General features: G+C 42.9%; 1 protein-coding gene across 4 annotated transcripts in view; it reads left to right on the top strand.

Moving 5' to 3' along the window:
- Window positions 1–15,830, top strand: part of LEF1 (lymphoid enhancer binding factor 1) — a 70,095-nt gene extending 54,265 nt beyond the window's left edge. For 2 of the 4 annotated variants that reach the window (XM_086612595.1, XM_086612597.1), the window contains 2 exons: window positions 3,220–3,268; window positions 15,751–15,830. In XM_086612595.1, coding sequence (XP_086468721.1) covers window positions 3,220–3,268; window positions 15,751–15,830 — 129 coding nt within the window. Of the gene's footprint in view, window positions 1–3,219; window positions 3,269–3,916; window positions 3,952–15,750 lie in introns of those variants that run through there. The other 2 variants (XM_086612596.1, XM_086612598.1) reach the window with 1 other exon arrangement.
- Window positions 15,831–18,226: the final 2,396 nt, after the last annotated feature.

An 18,226-nucleotide genomic window follows, 5' to 3' on the forward strand; every position in this document is an offset into this window, starting at 1 on the left:
GCATGTTGCACAGCTTGCACTGCACAATTAGACTATTGTGCTTGCAATGAGCTGTCAGTGTAGTCGTATGTTATGTTATGAAACTCGCAAGCTGCAATCCTGAGAGACTGATCCTAGCCTGAGATCTGGGCTCCTCGCCGTCCCCCTGTCAGCTGTGGCACTGTTTACTGTGACAGGACGTGTACATGCTGTATCTGGCTCACTTCTCCATCTGTATGAGGTGGACAGTAGTATTTCACTACTTAAGTGATGTCTTGAGGGCATTAAAGATTGAGGTACCTAAATACAGAGTTGACAGAAACTGTAGAAATACCTGACATTTCCAATCCAGCACAGCTACTGTTGAGCTTAAACAACATTTTCATTGTAAGCTTTAGTTTCTTAGGGAGATCTTTGGCATGGAAAGCATTGACACAGAAACTACGTGATCATCTCTGAAGCAAATGCCTCGGTCTTGCTGACATCCGTGCCCAGTTTTGTAAGCACAGACTCCACTGTGAGCCCTAGCAGCTTGTTTCTGCCTGTTTTATACAGTCATCTTTTCTAGCAGATGAGCTGTCATGACCTTACACAGGTAGGATATATTTCCAGTAACCAGACCGTGTCAACAGAGCTGTCTTGAAATATACCTGGGAACAAATAGAGCCTTAGGGATGTACTCTCTGAAGACAAGGGGATTTCAATCGTCTCGAACTTACTTGCTGGAAAACCAAACCACTTTGGAGCTTTGTCAGCCCATGCTTACTGGACATCAGCCTTCAAGATTGTCCTGTGATGCTCAGTCATGTTGACTTTGAGAATCTGATGTGTTTTGCCACAGCCTTTGCTACCATACTGCACAAGCAGTGGACCTGTGGTTTCTTAAATGCCTTGATAGACATTTGGAGTGCGTAAGGTGGCACGTATGGATTCTCTCTTTGATGTGCTTCCAACCTACATCCTGTGTGGAAGTATAGCTCTGACATACTCCTGTCCTATGTGTTACAACGGAGAAGGCTGTTAGCTTCCTTTTGCAGTCCTGCTCTGCCTCTCCAGGAATGCGCACGTTCGTTGTGGTGGTGGTGAGAAGGTGATCATAGTTTAGTTTATCACTAAAACCTTTTCAGGTATATGTCATCTTTTTTTTTATTTTCATCTTTTTTTTTTCTAACTTGCACAGTCAAAATCAATTTGTATTCATTTAGCACAGATATTACTGCAGTATTTTGAGAGCTGGAAGTGACTTAGGGGTGACTTTTCTGTTTCACATGGCTGAATTTGACAAAGCAATACAATTAAAAAGTATGTACTACTCGGTTTTAATTCTTCTATTTTGGTTTGCCTGGTTATTCAGGATTTCAGAAATTTCAAGAAAATGTTAAGCTTTGCTGTTCAACTGTTGACAATATCTGTGTGCTTTTTATTGTATTTTTATTACTGACATCCAAAGTAGTCCTGCAAAGTTGTGTGACAGTAACAGCAGCACAGTATTTTCATAATGTGGAGGTGTCTGTGTGTGCTGGAGTTGTCAGAAACTACCTCATTTAGGAATACTGACAACTATTTTTCAGCCCAGCCTTTTCCTTCCGTCTTTCCACTTCTGGTATCTCATAGATGGTTCTCAGATCAGCTTTCAGTATGTTTTGGCACTTGAAGTCAGGCTGCCATAGGGAATAAAACATCATTTTCCTCCCATGGTTTTTCCGTGTTAACATCTGCACTAATGCACTTTTGTCTGTAAAGAAGTATTGCCTTGGTGCCAAGTGATAACTCATATCGCTGTGAGTTTCCCAGAGCCCTTGAAATCTGCTTTCCAACTTCTGGTCTCTTGGCCTTGTCTTTGGGAGCTCAATCACGAGGCATTGCCCAGTGCTGTTGCCAGCCTCAGGATAAATAAGAACAGGAGTTTAAGAGCCAGGCAAGCCCAGACTACTGTCAGAGCAGACTGGAGACTACTTAAATTCATCTACCATAGCTTCACCGTAGCCTGTATTTGGAGTCCTTGCTTGCTATCAGTGACCGCTACAGTGGTTTGAGGAGGTTTCTCACATCACCTGCTGTCCATCCCGTCACCTTGTAGAGCTGGATAGTGGAAAAATGTCTCCCTCCATCTCAGCCCTTCCAGTTTGAGGCCGCTGTGCGTGGCACGGTCTACACCGGGACATGCGTTGACAGCTGCCAGCCGTGCTGAGTGGGTAACCTCTGGCTGGGGGACAGAAGGAAGGATGGACAGTGGCCTGCAGTCCTGCTTACAGCAACTGCACCAAGGTTTACCAGACCTCATCTGTTAGAGCCTGTCCTGGCAGCTTGAAGGCTTCTTCAAAATATAAATGGATATGACTAGGGTTTAAAAAAAAAAAAAAAAAACAAACCTGTCATTGACAATACAGAACAATAAAGAGAAGTCATATGGAGGAATATCAAAGTGCTAATTAGGGCGATGCAAGATGACTGAGGTTTAAAATCGAGGGTCTAAACTGACCTTTTGTTTCCTGAAAGACTGTGAACTGGGAGCTCTGGCCTTTTCCATAGATGGGGATGCAGGAGAATGCTGAGTGTGTGGGTCGGCATGATGAGCCTGTGCTGGCACGCTGGTGCCAGTGTGGTGTCCAGGAAAGACAGCTGCCAGATGTCCATTTCTGTCCTGCACCTCGGTTACGTTAAGGGTGCTCCACTGCACAGCAAACTGCTATTTCCTTGTTGCACAGCGCGTTCTCCGGGCACAGCCATAGGAGACTTGGCTTTTGTTAAGGTACGAGCGTTATCGCAACAGTTTTAGTTGGCTGGTTTGCACCCTGGGGACAAGTCATGGTCGTCCTAGGTACTTTCAACACCCTGTCTGCTGTTGCCATGTATGACAGTGTAAGTATCTGAATGTGTGAAGAGTTCTTTTAAGAGCCATAAATTGTGATATCAACATATGTGTCATCAGATTATTAAGCGTGAGAAGTCTTTTAGATGCTTGCTGCTGCCAGCATGAGTTGAAAAACTGCCAGAAATTGTAATTGCGGGTATAAAAATGTGTATTGCTCATGTGCGTAGATAGATTCTGAGGTCAAACCATGTTACCATTGAAGCAGTTGGAAGTGAGTTAGAAAAAGTTTTAGCTACTCCAAAACAATTTTATTTTTTTTCCTTTCTCAGTGTCCAGATGGCTTTCGTTTCTGTGCTGTGAGGTGGGGGAGTGACGAAAAAGAGTTCTGTGTGTGTAACGGTATGGTAAAATTTCCTATTTTTCAGGGGAAGAAAAAGAAGAGGAAGAGAGAAAAGTTGCAGGAATCAGCATCAGGTAGGCCATGACCAACTCTCACTTACCGTTCACCTCAAGTATATTTTCGAAGCCAGGGCTTGTGCTGTTTAGTTTTTACGTGCTTTGCTCTAACACTTGCTTCTGATGGATGTTTTAAGATGCTTCACTTGGAATGCAAGCTTGTGAAAACACACACAATACATGGCTCCTTTCCCTTGTGCCTTTCCTTGCAGCAGTCCTGACGGCATCAACATCTTTGGCTGAACTTACTCCTTGCTGCAATCACTGTCCTGCTTTACCTTTGCTCTTCTCCTCAATCGATGTTGTACCATCCTTAGACTTTACTATGTCTCAAGTACTGTGTGGGATTATTGGACGTGGGAAACTTTACACTGGACCTTTTTGTAGTCACTGTACTTTTTATTGCTGTATTTTACATTTCTGTGTACACTAACAGCTGCCTAGTAGGTTGGCTAAAAGCATCAGTGAGGTCTCCTCTTTGCCTGTAAAATATATACAAAGAAACACCCTGTTTTCCCCAACAAAAATGGCTGGTATAAGAACCATAAAAAAACAAAAAACAAAACCACACCAAAAAATCCATGTAATACTGTAGCAAAGAAACTTATTTGGAATGTGCAAAAACTCTGTAACAGAAATTTGTTAAAGGAAAACAATCTTCTACAGGTACAGGCCCCAGAATGACAGCTGCCTACATCTGAAGCATGGTAAGAACATCTCTAAAGCTTTCCTGATGATAAAACTGAATTGTAAAATAAGCTTTCTCATAAATTCTATGCAATAATATGAATTTAGCAAAAATTGCAGAAGCATCATATCCCAAAGCGAATGTTACTTTGACTACTGATGGTTTTTATACCGGCTATCTGTTAGGTGTTCACCATTTCACTTCTTAACCTTAATGTTTTCAAATTGACCATACCTCACTGCCTTGCTCCAGGTCTGCCTGTGAAGCACAGGGATGGATTTGTTAAGCAGTGCAAGCCCTCCCAGCCAGCAGACTGTCACAGGTCATAAAAGCAGGTTAGACGCTGGCTTCAGAGCACAGTTTACGTGCTGACATCTACAAGATGCTGGCTGACTAGGATGTTTAAAATTTATTCACCTGTATACTAACAAAACATCTGCTAAGAAAATGAGACCATATTTCGGTTATATCAAGAATTTCTCCCTCAACGGTACAGTGGTATTTCATGTGTTGTGCTGGTTGGATTTTTTGTTGTTGTATTTCCAGTATGTGTTTTCTCTCTTCATATATCATATCATATCATATCATATCATATCATATCATCTGCACAGAAGGTGGAATGACTAGTGATTACACGTATCCAATAACACCATCTAGTCTGCTTGTGCGTGCACACAGTACCACAGTGAGATCCTAATTTCTCAACGTTTGTATTGGAAGGCTGCTCCTTCTCTTCCTCTCAGTGTGATATGTTTTCTAATACGAGTGGCATTCATTTGACATAATAGTTTCTTCTACACTGTCTAATTAACCCAGACTGCTCTCAGGAGGTCCTTGAGAATTCCAGGAACCATGCAAAAAAATAACACTTTCTAAACTCACCTATGTGTTGTAACAGAAATGGGCTCTTTATCCCCTCTCCCTCTGCCTTGTTTGGCCACATGATCCCCTTGGCACCCAGCGTGGTCGGCCAAGTGACCTCTTGTTAGCCCTCTGTTCTGCTTGGACTTTCAGCCAGAGAAAGCCAAGTTAAGTTTGCTCTGTGCAGTGTGTCAGTCGTCAGTCAGTCAGCAGGATTCAAGCCTCTTCTGTAGTTATGCCACTACACTGGTTAGTCTAAACTTGGTTGGGTTTAAGACTTTGGGGTTTGTTGGTTTTTTTTTAAAGCTCAAGTAAAGTGAAAAGGCAAAATGCGTGCTCTTTTTTTTTCTTCCTCCTAAGCAAAAGTTTTTCAGGCAAGCAGACAGTCTTGCCCTTTGCAATATGTCTGAGTCATACTGATTTTAGATGTGGATTGCAGCGTTTGGCTTCTGCAGCCTACACAACAAATGTAGCTGTAAAGTATCGTTAGTTACAGTGACTGCCACAAGTATTATACCTATTAAAAAAAGAAAAAAAAGCAAGTGCTTTAACCCGGATTTTTATAATTGATATTTCAGCTTAGTTGCGCAGGTCCATGAGTGTTGTATTTTACCCTTTGATGTTAACATAGCACCAGTAAGCAAAACACACATAATTCTATCTGAATTGACGCAGAGCACTCGATTAGGATCAGAATACAACTGAGGTGCAAGCAACAGTTAAAAAAAACAGATGATGTTTGGTTTCTTGGATGCCTTACGATCTAAGGATGACTGCCTTGCCTACACGGAACTACTTTTGTAGGAGTTTCTCTGTTTGTATTTTCCATAGTAGAGGATGAGTTGAAATAGAAGAGGATGAATGTTCTGACTACGTGGGTCTTCTCTCTTTCCCTTTTACCTCTACGTCCTTTCCTTCCTTCCTTCCCCTTAAGCTCTGTAATGGTGCAGAAGCTGTTGGTAATACCTCTGTCCTTGTGCAATTTATAACACGGAATATAGGAACAGTAGGGATCTTCTTCCACTGAAAGGGGACTGTGCTGTTGACTCCATATATGCACACGTAGGCAGCCTCACTAAATGTTGCGTGCTCTCTGACTGAATGCTCTCCACTGGAGACGTACAGATGTGCTTTAGCTGGAAGTAAATGCACAGAATGATTTAGGGAACCTGAATCAGGCAGACTTCAAAGTAAACTTCTGAAGGTTAAGACTCTTGCCCTTTGCAAGCCTAATCCAAAGAATGTTTTGCCCACAAGCGCAATATCTCACCAGGCCCACAGCAGAGCTGTTGTAGTCGTTCCTGGATGGAGATAATAAGTTTGGGAATGCCTTTCAGTGAATGCCGCAAAGAGCTCTTGAAGACAGGAAAACACTAGCTTTCTTGCTCGTACGGATGGTGCAAGAAGAGGGGGAAGGAGGGTGGGAGGTCTGGGAAGGAGACAAGCGTTCTGTTATCTGAGAAGAATCAGAAATGAGTAGGTGGCAAGACCAAAGAAAGAATCTCGAGATCAGCACAAAGGAGATCAGCCAGGACTGTAATTACGGTGATGTAAGTGAGAAGGATAAAATGGTGGGAAGGTTGTGTGGTGGGATGTTCAGAGGAAAATAACGGAAGAGACATGCAAACAGAAATGATTTAAGATACTGTGAAAGTTTTGAGTGGGTTTGTTTTTTTTTTTTTTGTCCATGAACACTTCAGCACACATCTAATTTTTAAGGTGGACCTCTAACCTGCTTTTTGGCTTGGACATCATTTGAGCGGTGAAGTCAAGGTGGTAGCATTAATTTGCTCCTCTTCCCAGGGTTGTACGCAGCAGCAGGCTTCACTGCTTACGATTTAGCTGAGTTCCACTATCTCCTTCAGCTTCTGAATGGCCAATTTGTGAAACACTTTAATATTAGGCTGCTTTAGGAATACTGTGACCTGGTGCTCTGGTCTTTGCTAAATTATCTTGGGGTACCCCAAAGCATGTCACCATTCTTGAAGAGTTGTGGAACTGTCTCCAAGCAGGATTTTGTTTTCAGTTGTCGTGGCCCAACACAATGTTTGAAATAACTTTTATTTGTAGAAGAAATAACTCATATCTATTCTCTCCCTTTGAAACGCACCAAGAGTGGCATAAGACTTGATAAATGCTAAAAATGAGTTTGGGAGAGGCCAGGAGGGAAGGGGAAATGAGGAAAGCTAAGACTAAGGACAATGCAGACATCATCTACATTGAGCACTTTTCAGAAACGTGGGTGTTTTCTTGTTACTTTAAGCACAGCCTTCTAGAAGACTTGTAAATGGGAGCAATTCTGTGTCGGAAGTGGAGATTCCTGATTTCCTATCTGATTTGACTTTTGGAAGGTAAAAAAAGCTGATTTTTAGCATCTCATGAGTATTTTTAAATCAGCAAGGACATAGAAGGGTACTAATGAAAATTCCTCTTGATTGTTCTGCAACGTGGAAATAGTTAACTTCTTATGACTTGCTATGTACGGTAATTGCAAAAGGCACATCATTTGGCATATGGCAGGGTGCAACTGGGAAGTCCTCACAAGCTACATAATTTAACATTGTGTTTTGGCATATCTTCAAGGGCTAAAAAGAGTGAGAGAGAAGCTTAATAGACATTTGAAAACCTGCGAGAAGTGTATTTGTGGCTTGCAAAATTCCATGACAATTAGCATTTAGATTAGCAAAGCTTTCAAAAATGAGAAAACTTGACTGATTTACAATCAGAGGCACTTAAAAGGATCAGATGAAGACTGTTTAACTTGAAACAATGAATTATCTATAACCTTTCAAACTTCCTACACGGAAATTAGAGCCAAATTTTGGTGCAGAAGTGATTTTTGGATACTGTTGTAACAAACAATCTATGACAGGATTATCTTTTCCGTATTACTTATAAATAAAATGGAGTGAGGTTGTGAAAGCAGACTATAAAGTGGACCAACCTACAGGCAGAATACTGTGGAAAAGAACCATCTGATGACTGTGGTCATGGTTGACCATGGGTTTCTGGCCAGCATCCTAGAAAGGAGATGCAAAGAGGATGTGGTGCCTTGCTTTGAGGCACATGTTTTCTAACCTGGCTTGTCCAGCGCTCTTGAAATTGCTGCTGGAGTAGTTGAAAATGAAACAAATGCTCCATCCCTTTCCATACGCCTTGACTGCTCAGAAGCTTTAAACGGAGCCTGGAGGATTTGCGCAGAAGTTAGAGTGTGTGAGAATTTGGTGATGGTGGTGCAGAGACATGTTGTGTTTTGCTTTAAAAATTATGTTTCCTGTGTGACCCATGTTTCCCTGTTCCCTGTTTTGCCTGTGAACAGTGGTCTTCAGCATAGGCAAGAAGGACAGGATGAGCAGAAGAGAATTTGCTGGACTGAAACATTGATATTATTTAATACTTTGGTTAGCTTCAGCCTTTTTCAAATAGGCATAGAAATTTCCAAAGACGATGGGTATAGCCCTCGGACAGATCCCCTCCTGCAAGTAAATTCTGGTGTGACATTGATCATGCTGGGGTGAAAGACAGAAAAACTCCTCTCTTTCAGACTCTCTGACATCAAGAGAAACATCAAAAGAGCAAACCTGAAGAAAGGCCGCCTGCTGTTTAGGTGGCAGGTACAGAAGGGCACTGACACCTGCTGGGAGAGATGCGGCAGGGCAGACCGAGTTTCCCAATTTCCTTTATCAGCCTGGCAGAGGAGCCTTGTGAAGTGCAGGAGAGAAGGAAGGAAGGAAGGGTGTAAGAGCTATTTTGGGTGCAATCAGAGAGTATGTGAGGGATAAAGGTAAGTCAGGGTAGGGGCCAAGCGTAATTTAGAAGCGTTTTCTAAATAAACCAGCAGAACACTTTCAACTAGACAGTCAGCATACATATGGGATTAGGGAAACAAGAAAATGTTGTAAGTATTTACAAAACGTTTGGTTTTGCAACCAAAGGGTGTAGCTTCATAGCTGACTTTCAGCATTTCATGTTTTAAACTGACACTGACAAAGGACAAAAGTAGATAATTCAGAAGGTGGATGTCTAGAACCTGTTTGTTTTGTTAGAGATGCTGGAGTTGCAGATGCTGCTGTGGAGTTAGAGGTGCCTAATGAAGTTTGAACTCAGCCACATCTACCAGGGATTAAAAAACGCCGTCTCGTTTCACTTCTGAGGTGTTAGCAGTAGGCAGCTTGGGCTAGAAAGAGGGAACAGTGGGACAACTATTGTTCTAACTCTTCCTGTGGGATAGGGTGGAGACAGGGAGTTGACAGCTGGTGCACCATTCTTCTCTGGATGAAAACGATGTATTTTAGTGGATTTAGTAAACTCACCACCAGATTGAGAATTCTAAGGTCATGAGAAAAACTGTAGAAACAAAGCTGTTTCGTAAAGAAAATACAAGATTTTGAAATGTGGTTTCCGATTCCCAGTTGGAAGAAAAACCTCAGCGTTTTAGTGTTCATCTCAGGTCTGTATTGCATTTTCTTTTTTCAGTGTATTTACATGAAAAATTTCAAAATGAGAAACTGGTACTGTATTCCTGAACAGCTAGACAGCAACTTGTTATGACATTGTCCAAATCTTTCCCATTTGTTTCTGGAGACTAAGCTTGGATGAAATCTGTCCTCTAATTTCAACAGAATTGTATTCAAATGGAATTTTGTCAAAGTTTAGCAAACTCCGGCACCGAGTTTTGTTTCTATCTGCTTCTAACTTCTAGACATTATTATTGGATTGACGAGGTCTTCTGATATACACAAATGCAAACCCAGCCATCCTGAAAAGCAAACAAAAAACAAAAAAAAAAACAACCAAACAAACAAACAAAAATGAAACAAACCCAAAAAGCTTAAATTTGATGTTGCAAAAGTCACTGCTAATATAGCCAACCTTCTTATACTAGTCAGTTCCTTAATCCTTTACTTTTTAGTAGGATTTACTTTTTCAAGACTTTTTATGCAAGTTAGCTTTTAAATCCCTGATCCTTTACCTGGTTGTTGAGACTGTACCGTATAAACAATTCGGAAAGTGTGCAGACGGGAAGGCTGTACAAGGAAGGAAGGAAGCTCACAGCAGGGCCAGCTGAAGCACCGCTGTCTCGCTCGTTAAACGTGAGACTGGCAGCCAGTTGGACAGTACGTGTTTTAGTCTCACCTTTTGGGACACCAGCTTTCTGCCGTTGGCTACAGCAGTAGGAGCAAACGCTGGAAGCATCTGTGCAGTGAAGGTGGTGTTGGGGTGTTGTGTGCGAGCTGGGTTAGATGCAATGAGGGAAATGGTACCAGTAACCATCTCTCGTGAATGAATGAATGTTCTCGCCACAGGCATCAGTATAGCGGGATCGGGGGGAAGAGAACTAAGGTGGCTTAACTGAGCAGAGAGACATCGTTTCTGAAGTTGCTTCCTCCTTGCAAAAGTAAGATACATGTTTCCTCATGACTATCGAGTTGCATCAGAATTAAACTTGGGAGTTTTGAGGGCCCTCTATCCTTCATTTCTGAGATACTTGAAATTGCACGAGGTGAAATGTTACTGCCCAAATAACTGCGTGGAAATAGTTCTATAGTGTGTGCGTTTGCTTGACACTAGGTGGGATTACGATTTGATGAATAGTTGGGTTCCTTCCCACATGTGTGTCTTTTGAAACACACAACAGGAGGCCTGTGTGTTTCGGACCAGTAGAGATTTTCTGCTGAGGTGACTCAGTTGTATCAAAGTGAAGCTGATGTGTGTGAGTTCTGTAGTGGTTTCTGTGTACTGCTGTCTCACACCGGTAGTGTTGCTCTGTGGATCCGTGTGTGTAGAAGAGTTGGTGGAGCTCAAGAAAATACTTGGGTTACATCTGGCTTACCTCTGGTTGCATGAAAGCAACTATTTAAAATTATTGCATGTGTTAGAAGATATAAATATTGAGATTGTCTTTCAAAGTATAGTGTAAATTCTAACCTAGGTTTAACTGTGGCAGAAAAGATGATCTACAAAGGAAACTTTTATTTCTTCCTTCTGAAAGAATTTTCACTTACTGCGTTGCCAGTACCTCCTGTCTTTTCTGTTACAGCAGGTAAAAACTGGAGAAGCAGTTTCAGTGCCCCTAGAACGGATGCATCTTTCTTCACAGCTCTGAATCTATAAAATAAATAATTAAAAAATAGTCTTATGAATATTTATTATATGCCATAAAGATAGAAAAGGGAGACAAGCCTATTTCTTCCTCCCTCAAGATCACTTTTAGTTTATTATTCTGCTTTAAGAGGCTGCTAGAGACGGCTGTCTAGAAGTAATCTGGTTTTTATTATAAAGATGGAACCTCTCTCCCTTTCCGCCCCCAACAGGAAAAAACATGTTGTGGGTCTTCAAGCAGGATCATTTTAAAGATTGTAGCTCAGTGATAAAGCTTCTAGTTTCATGCTGCCTACACTGGGGGCCTTTGATAAGAGCAACACCTGCTTTGGCATCACTGGCTTCAGCTGCACCAAGTGGGAGCCCTAAAGTACCTGGGTGTTTCCCGTGCTGACATGACGCTGCTCTGGAAAAGGTCTCTGACTCATGGAAGGGAGGTATTCCTGCGGTTCACCTAATGCATCTAGCTTAGGCCAAACTAAGAGGACAGAAGTTAGGACACCAGGCTCCACCTGTAGTCAATGGAGAGATATTTTCAGAGGTAGCTATTTCAGGGTATCTAAAACACCAGTGGATGATTTGTTACTGGAGTCTCCATTTACAGTTACCAGCAATGGGCTGAGGCTGAGTAGCAAAGGGGAAAAAAACAAAAATAAAACCAAAAAAACTTAACTGACATAGCTCAACATGGCAGTATTTGTTACAGTTGTAGGGTACAAGTTTATGCAATTTCTTTGGCAACAAAGGCAGCTTAAAAGGTTTCCTCTGCTGCCTTCTGGTATCCATCTCTTGCGGAGAGGGCTTTTTCCTGTCTCCCGTAGGTCTCTCCATCAATGTGCTGTAACAGCGTGTGAGACCCTGCAGCAAATGGCTTGCTTAAAATGACTGGGATTTTGTTGGGAGGTGGGTTATTGGGTTGGGTTTTTTTTGTTTAGAAACAACAAAAGTTGTGGAGTGTTTGTTTTTGTTTGCCCAGAACATTTGAAGGATCTGGTTTGGGCTAACCCCACAAACCATGGCACAGCTGGGCAGGAAGAGGAGCAGACTGCAGCGCCGGCATCTATCCGTGCGCGCCTGAAACTCTCTCCAGCTTCGCTGCTAAAGAAAACACAAAGGGGCTTCACAAACAGTGTGAACCTTTCTGATAAATAATGACGTGGTTTTGCATACCCGAGTTTCTGGAGTATTGGATAAACCCTGGCAGTAAGTCAAACATGTTCGTTTTGGACTTCAAAAGAAAATGACAGTTTCAGCTGCTGGGTCCCTGAGTTTGCCATGTTGTTTGAAGTACTGGATTAAAAGCCAGGTTTGGAGACTGACTTTTTAAAAAAAATATATATAACTACTATTATAAGTTGTCTTGTCTCTTCTGCATCAAAACAACCTATGGTGGGGAAAGGTGTAGGAAAAAAAGTGCCTTTCTCTTGCCTTCCGTGAAGGGTTAGCGATCTCTTTTACTCTGTACTTACTCCTCTTCCGACCCAGACACTCTTTACTTTTCTCCATAACCTTTTCCGATTAGCACGACCTGGATGAAGCTGTGTAATCCTCTCTCCTGTTCTAGCAAAACAGAGGTGAGTTTAAAAGACTAGAGGAGGAGCACAAGGCCCTTGTGGACCCACCCTTCAATCTGTCTCATTCCCAAGCACCGTGAGGAGGACTCTTGATCCCCCTCTGATGCTCTTGTCCTCGGCCATTGAGCCCAGGCTTGTTAGGAGGCTTTAGTTTCGCTGTAGTGTCTCCTGAAATGCAGTTTTATCACTTCAGTTAGTAAAGCTTTTCTTCTTACACTGAATGATGGTCGAATTTTACTTCTGTTTCTTACTCAAGGTGGGGTTTTTTTTTGTTTCTGTTTTTGTTTTCCCCTTTCCTCCTCCAGTCAGATGTACGCTGCAAACGGCACAGACAGTGCCTGCTATTGTGGCTCGGGCTCAAGACTTCACATATGTAAAATGTGACTTGCAGCACTTTCTTTGAAGCCTAACCACAGCCAGGGAGCTGTAATTGCAGCCTTTGATTGTGCCGACTTCACTTGTGGATTGGGCTTTGCTAGGGCATGCCTCCCTTGGCCAGACTTCAGCTACAGCCCCCCAGTGAAGCCTTAGATGTGGGAAGTCTTCAGTCTCCTTAGCACATGCCTGTGGTTTCTTGAAAAGAATCCTGATTTGACCTGTTTTCTATCTGTAAGGCAACACCATCGCCATCCGTGTTTTTTAGGTAGTATTCGGCTTATCAGCAGCGGGAACGATGTCCAGTGCAGCTGGGGAAAGGCTGGGTTCTAGGTGCTGTTTTCAGGAGACCTACTGGGTCATTTCCTGCGCTGCAGGAAAATCCAAAACTATTCGGGGCTTCGCTGTGCCTGACCCCGTGCAGAACGACAGTAGTGTGGGATGACAGTAGTGTGGGATAACGCTCTCTGCCGGAGCGGGGGATAACGAGGCACCGAGAGGGGCTGTGGGAAGGAGGCAGGCGCTGTGAAAGCTGCCTTCGGCTTGAGAAAGGAGCGATGGCCGCTGTCTGGAAGAGCCGAGGGCTGGAGCGAGGCCGCCGTCGCTATTTTAACCTCCTGACTTCAAAGACAGCTTGCTGGTAAGGGAAGGGGGGAGGAAGCAGGGAACCATCTCAACAGAAGAGCATTTCATTTCCTTCAGTGAAGTAGTCATTCTTGGCTGCTAATGGGGAGTAGCTCTGAATCACAGGTCTTGTATCAGACTGCTGTGAACTACTGGCCTGGCGCCTCAAGGCCATTCCTCAACAGGAAGCTGAATGTTTTCATGTAAGACCGAGAGGAAAACCTTCCCAGGAAGAGCAACCTGGACCAAACCTTTGAAAATCCGGGATGAAAAGGCACAAAATAAATATAAAGCGGCAGGGTGCTCTCTCCCCAGTGTTCCTCTGCTGTTTGCTTGGCCTCTCTTTCGTGCTCCTTGGAAAGGTAGAGCCCTTCGTAGCTCTTTGATCCGCATATGTTATGGAGCACTGTGCTACTTTATGAAGGGGAAAAAAAAAAAAGGCAGGAAGCTCAGAAGGCTTTTTTTAGTTGGGACTTGGACTGGTTTTATGAGGAAATAGGAACTGAATTAGTCAATACAGACCACCTCTGTTGAAACCACTGGTTTGCCAGTGGACTTTCAGCTGTGCTGTTTTAAGAGCCCATGGTGGCTTTAAATGTCCTTTTGTGGCTATGAGCAGCAGGTGAAGATTATTCATTATGTATCAGGGATGGTGGTATTTGGGGGAGGGGAGAGTGTCCTTCAAATTAAAACTATATAGGGCAGTGATATAAATTTGTGCTTGTTCTTTCTACCTTACTTAGCCTGCAGCTAAACTTCAGTGTCCTCAACTTTCCGCTGCAACAATGGTCATGTGGGTGGCCTCTGATGAGGAGGCAACTTGTTTAGCAAGATTCTGGGGCCTCAGCTTGCGCTCACTAAAATCAAACGGTCCAAAATCAGTTTTGGAGGCTTTCTGCCCGGGAGTACGTGAGCCTGTGTAACTCTTTATTCAGGAGCTGTACTCAACCAGTGCCGGCAAGATGCTTTGCGTTGTGTTGGCTTTACACAGAAGCAGCAGCAGATGGGAGGTGGGTGCCCAGTTACAAATGGCCCTGGTTTAAATACTGCTGCTGTAGTATTTGCTGGTTAATTTTGCTTGTGGCTCTTACAGGCTCAAGCAGTCTTATCTATTATTATTAGTCTAACAGAAGTTTGACTTGTGGTTTCAATAACTCCATTTCTTCATAAACTTGTTCTGGCTTGCCCCACATGATTCAAGGTGCTGGCAGTGTATCTTCTTTGTGTGACTAAGAATTTTGTGTTTCTTCTGGTGAAAATTCACTCACCACCTCCACCAAACTGCATTCCTGCTCTAATTTTGGTCATTCTTAAAAGCTCTGCTCATTGAACCCTCTACTTCTTTGGCAGCTGAGTAGTACCTGGAAGCCTAGAGGTTAACGTAGATTTTTCTTGAGATACCAATAATCCGGAGACCATTACTGGAGAGCATGTGTCCATCTGTGGAAAAATGCCTGACTCATTAGACAGCCTTTGGGTGGAGTGCCTGTTATAACCCAGTTGTCTGGGTCAGAAGGGCAGGGGTGATGGTTGAGTTAACAATTGCATAAGTCAGCTCATGTAACCCAGAGACCTAATGATGAAGAGCTGTTCCTGTCTGGCTGAGCGATACCTTGCACTGTTGGCCTTTTCACATGCTATAAGAACGTAAATCCTTCCAAGATCCTAGTGGACTTAACTGCTAGGTAAGAGGCCCACGGCTCTTCTAGTTGTATAGGATGTACCCTATCCCACTGAAGAGCAGAACAAGTCCTCCCCAGTCATGTGGATGCATGGTAGGGTCAGTGTTCACACAAGCCTCAACCACCACGATCCTCTACCCAGCTGCTTACAGGAGGCTGCATTTCTTCGTTTCGGCAGGGAGTAGAGCTTGAGGCTCTGAAGCAGAGGTTTAATTGACCTCAGCCACTGTAGTGCCAAAGCCTGAGGATGTCTAGTTTTGTAACAGGTATCTGGGTCAAATGTTGTAGATAAATGAAATCCACTACCATAGGGAATTACTTCTGTAATATGGCGAATGTCTAAATAGCTTAAAACCCCACCTTTCTGGTTGGTGTGGACTTCTATTTACAATCCAAAGTACTCTCCATAAGTATTCTTGCAAGTAGTGGTACTCTGCACTTTTGACATTGCAAACGCACATTCCACTAATACAGTTTTGTCATAGAGGTACAGTGACCCATCGCCAGCATCTTTGAAGGATTTTTTTTTTTTTTTTTTTAAAAAGGATTCATATAGTCTTTATCACACTTTCTCTCTCTCTCCCCTCCATGTAGGTGGGAAAAGAAATGCTTTCTCAACTTGCAAAGCAAAGGCGGCGACACCAGGACCCCTTCTGGAGATGGAAGCTTGTTAAACCCTAGGTGTGTCCTTCATCCACACAGACCACCCCCAAGGAGTCTGTCTAGGATGTCATTCACCCTGATGTCACTGCTAGAGACACTGAATCATAAAGACAATCACTGCCAAAATCCTTCACAATCACAAGGTCCAGCCCCGATATAAATAGAGCAAACGAGCTCCTGGGTCAGCAGAGCAGCTTTTGTCTTCACTCCACCTCTGCCTTGCACTCCTTAAGCCCTGTCTCATCTGTGTCCCTATCGAGTCAGCAAAGTAGAGTGGCTGTCTCTGCCTGCTTCAGCCACCAGAGTAACGTAGACCACAGCTGCCCCATACAGCACACCGAGGAATGGAATTTGCCTGGACCAGGATGACACGCTCAACCTTCTTTTTATTTAATGGTGCGACAGGATCAATTTTGGTTTTAGCTTTTTTAAGAAACTTGAATGCTTTTATATTTTAACTTTTAGTTTGTAATTTCTTTGGTGTATATTTTACTAGGTATGAGCTTTTAAACAAGTGTCAGAAATCTGAAACACTTTTTAAATAAAAGGGGTTTTTCTTTTTTTTTTTTTTTTTCTTTTTTTCTGCCAGAGGAAAAACCTGTATGGAAAAAAGGTGGCTTTTTTTTTTTTTTTTTTAAAAACTATTTGTAACAAATAGTGGCCTCAGTCTATATAATACAGTGTCCTGTAGAACTAAATAAATGTAACAACAGTCAGCTGGTCAATAGACACGTCAGTCTTGCATCATCTACTCTGTAAACATAAGCAATACATCCAGCAAACCTGACTGCAGTGAGTTCTCCTTCTCACCCATTCCCCTTCTCCTTGTAAAAAAGCCCAGCACTTGAATTATTACTTCAATTGTTCTGTATTTGTATCTGTTTTTGTTAGCCTGTTAGTGGGATTTTATGCCAGTTGTTGAAATGAGCATTGATGTACCCATTTTTTAAAATAGTAAGGCACAGCCTTTGCCAAAAATACTGTCAACCGTTTGTTTTGTTTTTTTTTTTGTCATTCCAGTTTGAGTTAATGTGCTGAGCATTTGTTTTTTAATAAAAGCTTTGTAATAAAACTGAAGTCAATTGTCTGGCTTAAAAAAAAAAATGAGAATGGCTCACGCTTGATGGAGTAGAATCCCTCAAAGGCAGAAGCAAGCCCCAGAAGGCACAGTCACTTCTCAGGCTGAAGACTTTTGGCTCAGTGTTCCCTCGCAGGAAATGCAGTGTGTCTGCTCGGCTGTTTGCTCACCGTAAGTCATTTTGGAAGATTACTCTCTTTTTTTTTTTTCCTAAAGAGAGAAGCAGCCTCTTGTTTTCATATCAGGAGTCAGGAAGGGGCAGGCATACCTCCTTATGCTCCTCAGTTAGATTTGGCCCAAGTGGAAGAACCAGGGTCTGTGATCCCTCCCTCTATTTTCAGTTTCCCACTGAAATCTTAGCAGTGGTTTTAAGCCGATGATTAGGAATATGGATTCCCTTCTTTCTGGATGCAGTCCATGCCCACACAAGCGGTAGGAGCCTACAGTCGAATTTCTTACAGCTGTATAAATTGTCCCGCAGTCAGGGTCTGGAGCTGGCTGCAGAATCAGCTGTGGAGGGCTGGGTTTCATGGTTATCAGATCCAGAGAGTCGGCATGGCCTGCCTCCTGCCAGTGGTGCCCATGAGACCCTCCTGCAGTAGCAAGCAGCTCCTCTGCACACTTGGAACCTGAAAATGCAGGCGTTTGAGCCTTTCAGGCCCCAAACAACAGTTCAAGCCCCCAGAGTTCAGCTACTTCTCTGACACCTTTCCCCTCTTGTTCAGGGATTGGTATTCCACAGGTTTGGAAAACGGACACAGCTGCCTGACTTCTACGAAAGGACTTCAAAAGCAAAAAAAAAAAAACCCAAAGCTGTAGCCATAGATAAACTGTTCCGATGGTTTGTGAGCACCACTGCAAAAGAAGGATTATGAACTGTGCATTGAATCAGCAGACCTTGTGTTCTCGCTCCTGAATCTCGTTTGGTGTGAGACTGGACTGCATCAAGCTTGAGCTACAAGAAATTACATAGGTGTGTTATGGCCTAAGGAAGCTTTGTGATTAGATTGTTTGTAACTGACCCTTAAACTCCGTTGTGTAAGAGATTTCGTAACTCAAAATGTTATAAAACAGCTTCCTCTTAAACCACCATGCGCTGCACACAAACCCAATTGTAACAATGTGACCAGCGTATTAGTTCTTGCAATATTTATTTCCAGCAACTAGTGATTACGTTAAAAAAAAAAAAAAAGGGCAAAACAAGTGACCAGGCAAGGGAATGCTCTGAGATGGCAGAAGAAAAGACCTCTGAGAGAACAGCAACTGCATACTGGAGTTTTGCAAGACAAGGCTACGTTTCCATTCCAGTCAATTATCCCAGCCTTTGCT

The sequence above is a fragment of the Tauraco erythrolophus genome, chromosome 5, assembly GCF_009769465.1.
Source record: "Tauraco erythrolophus isolate bTauEry1 chromosome 5, bTauEry1.pri, whole genome shotgun sequence".
In the NCBI taxonomy this organism is placed as follows: Eukaryota; Metazoa; Chordata; class Aves; order Musophagiformes; family Musophagidae; genus Tauraco; species Tauraco erythrolophus.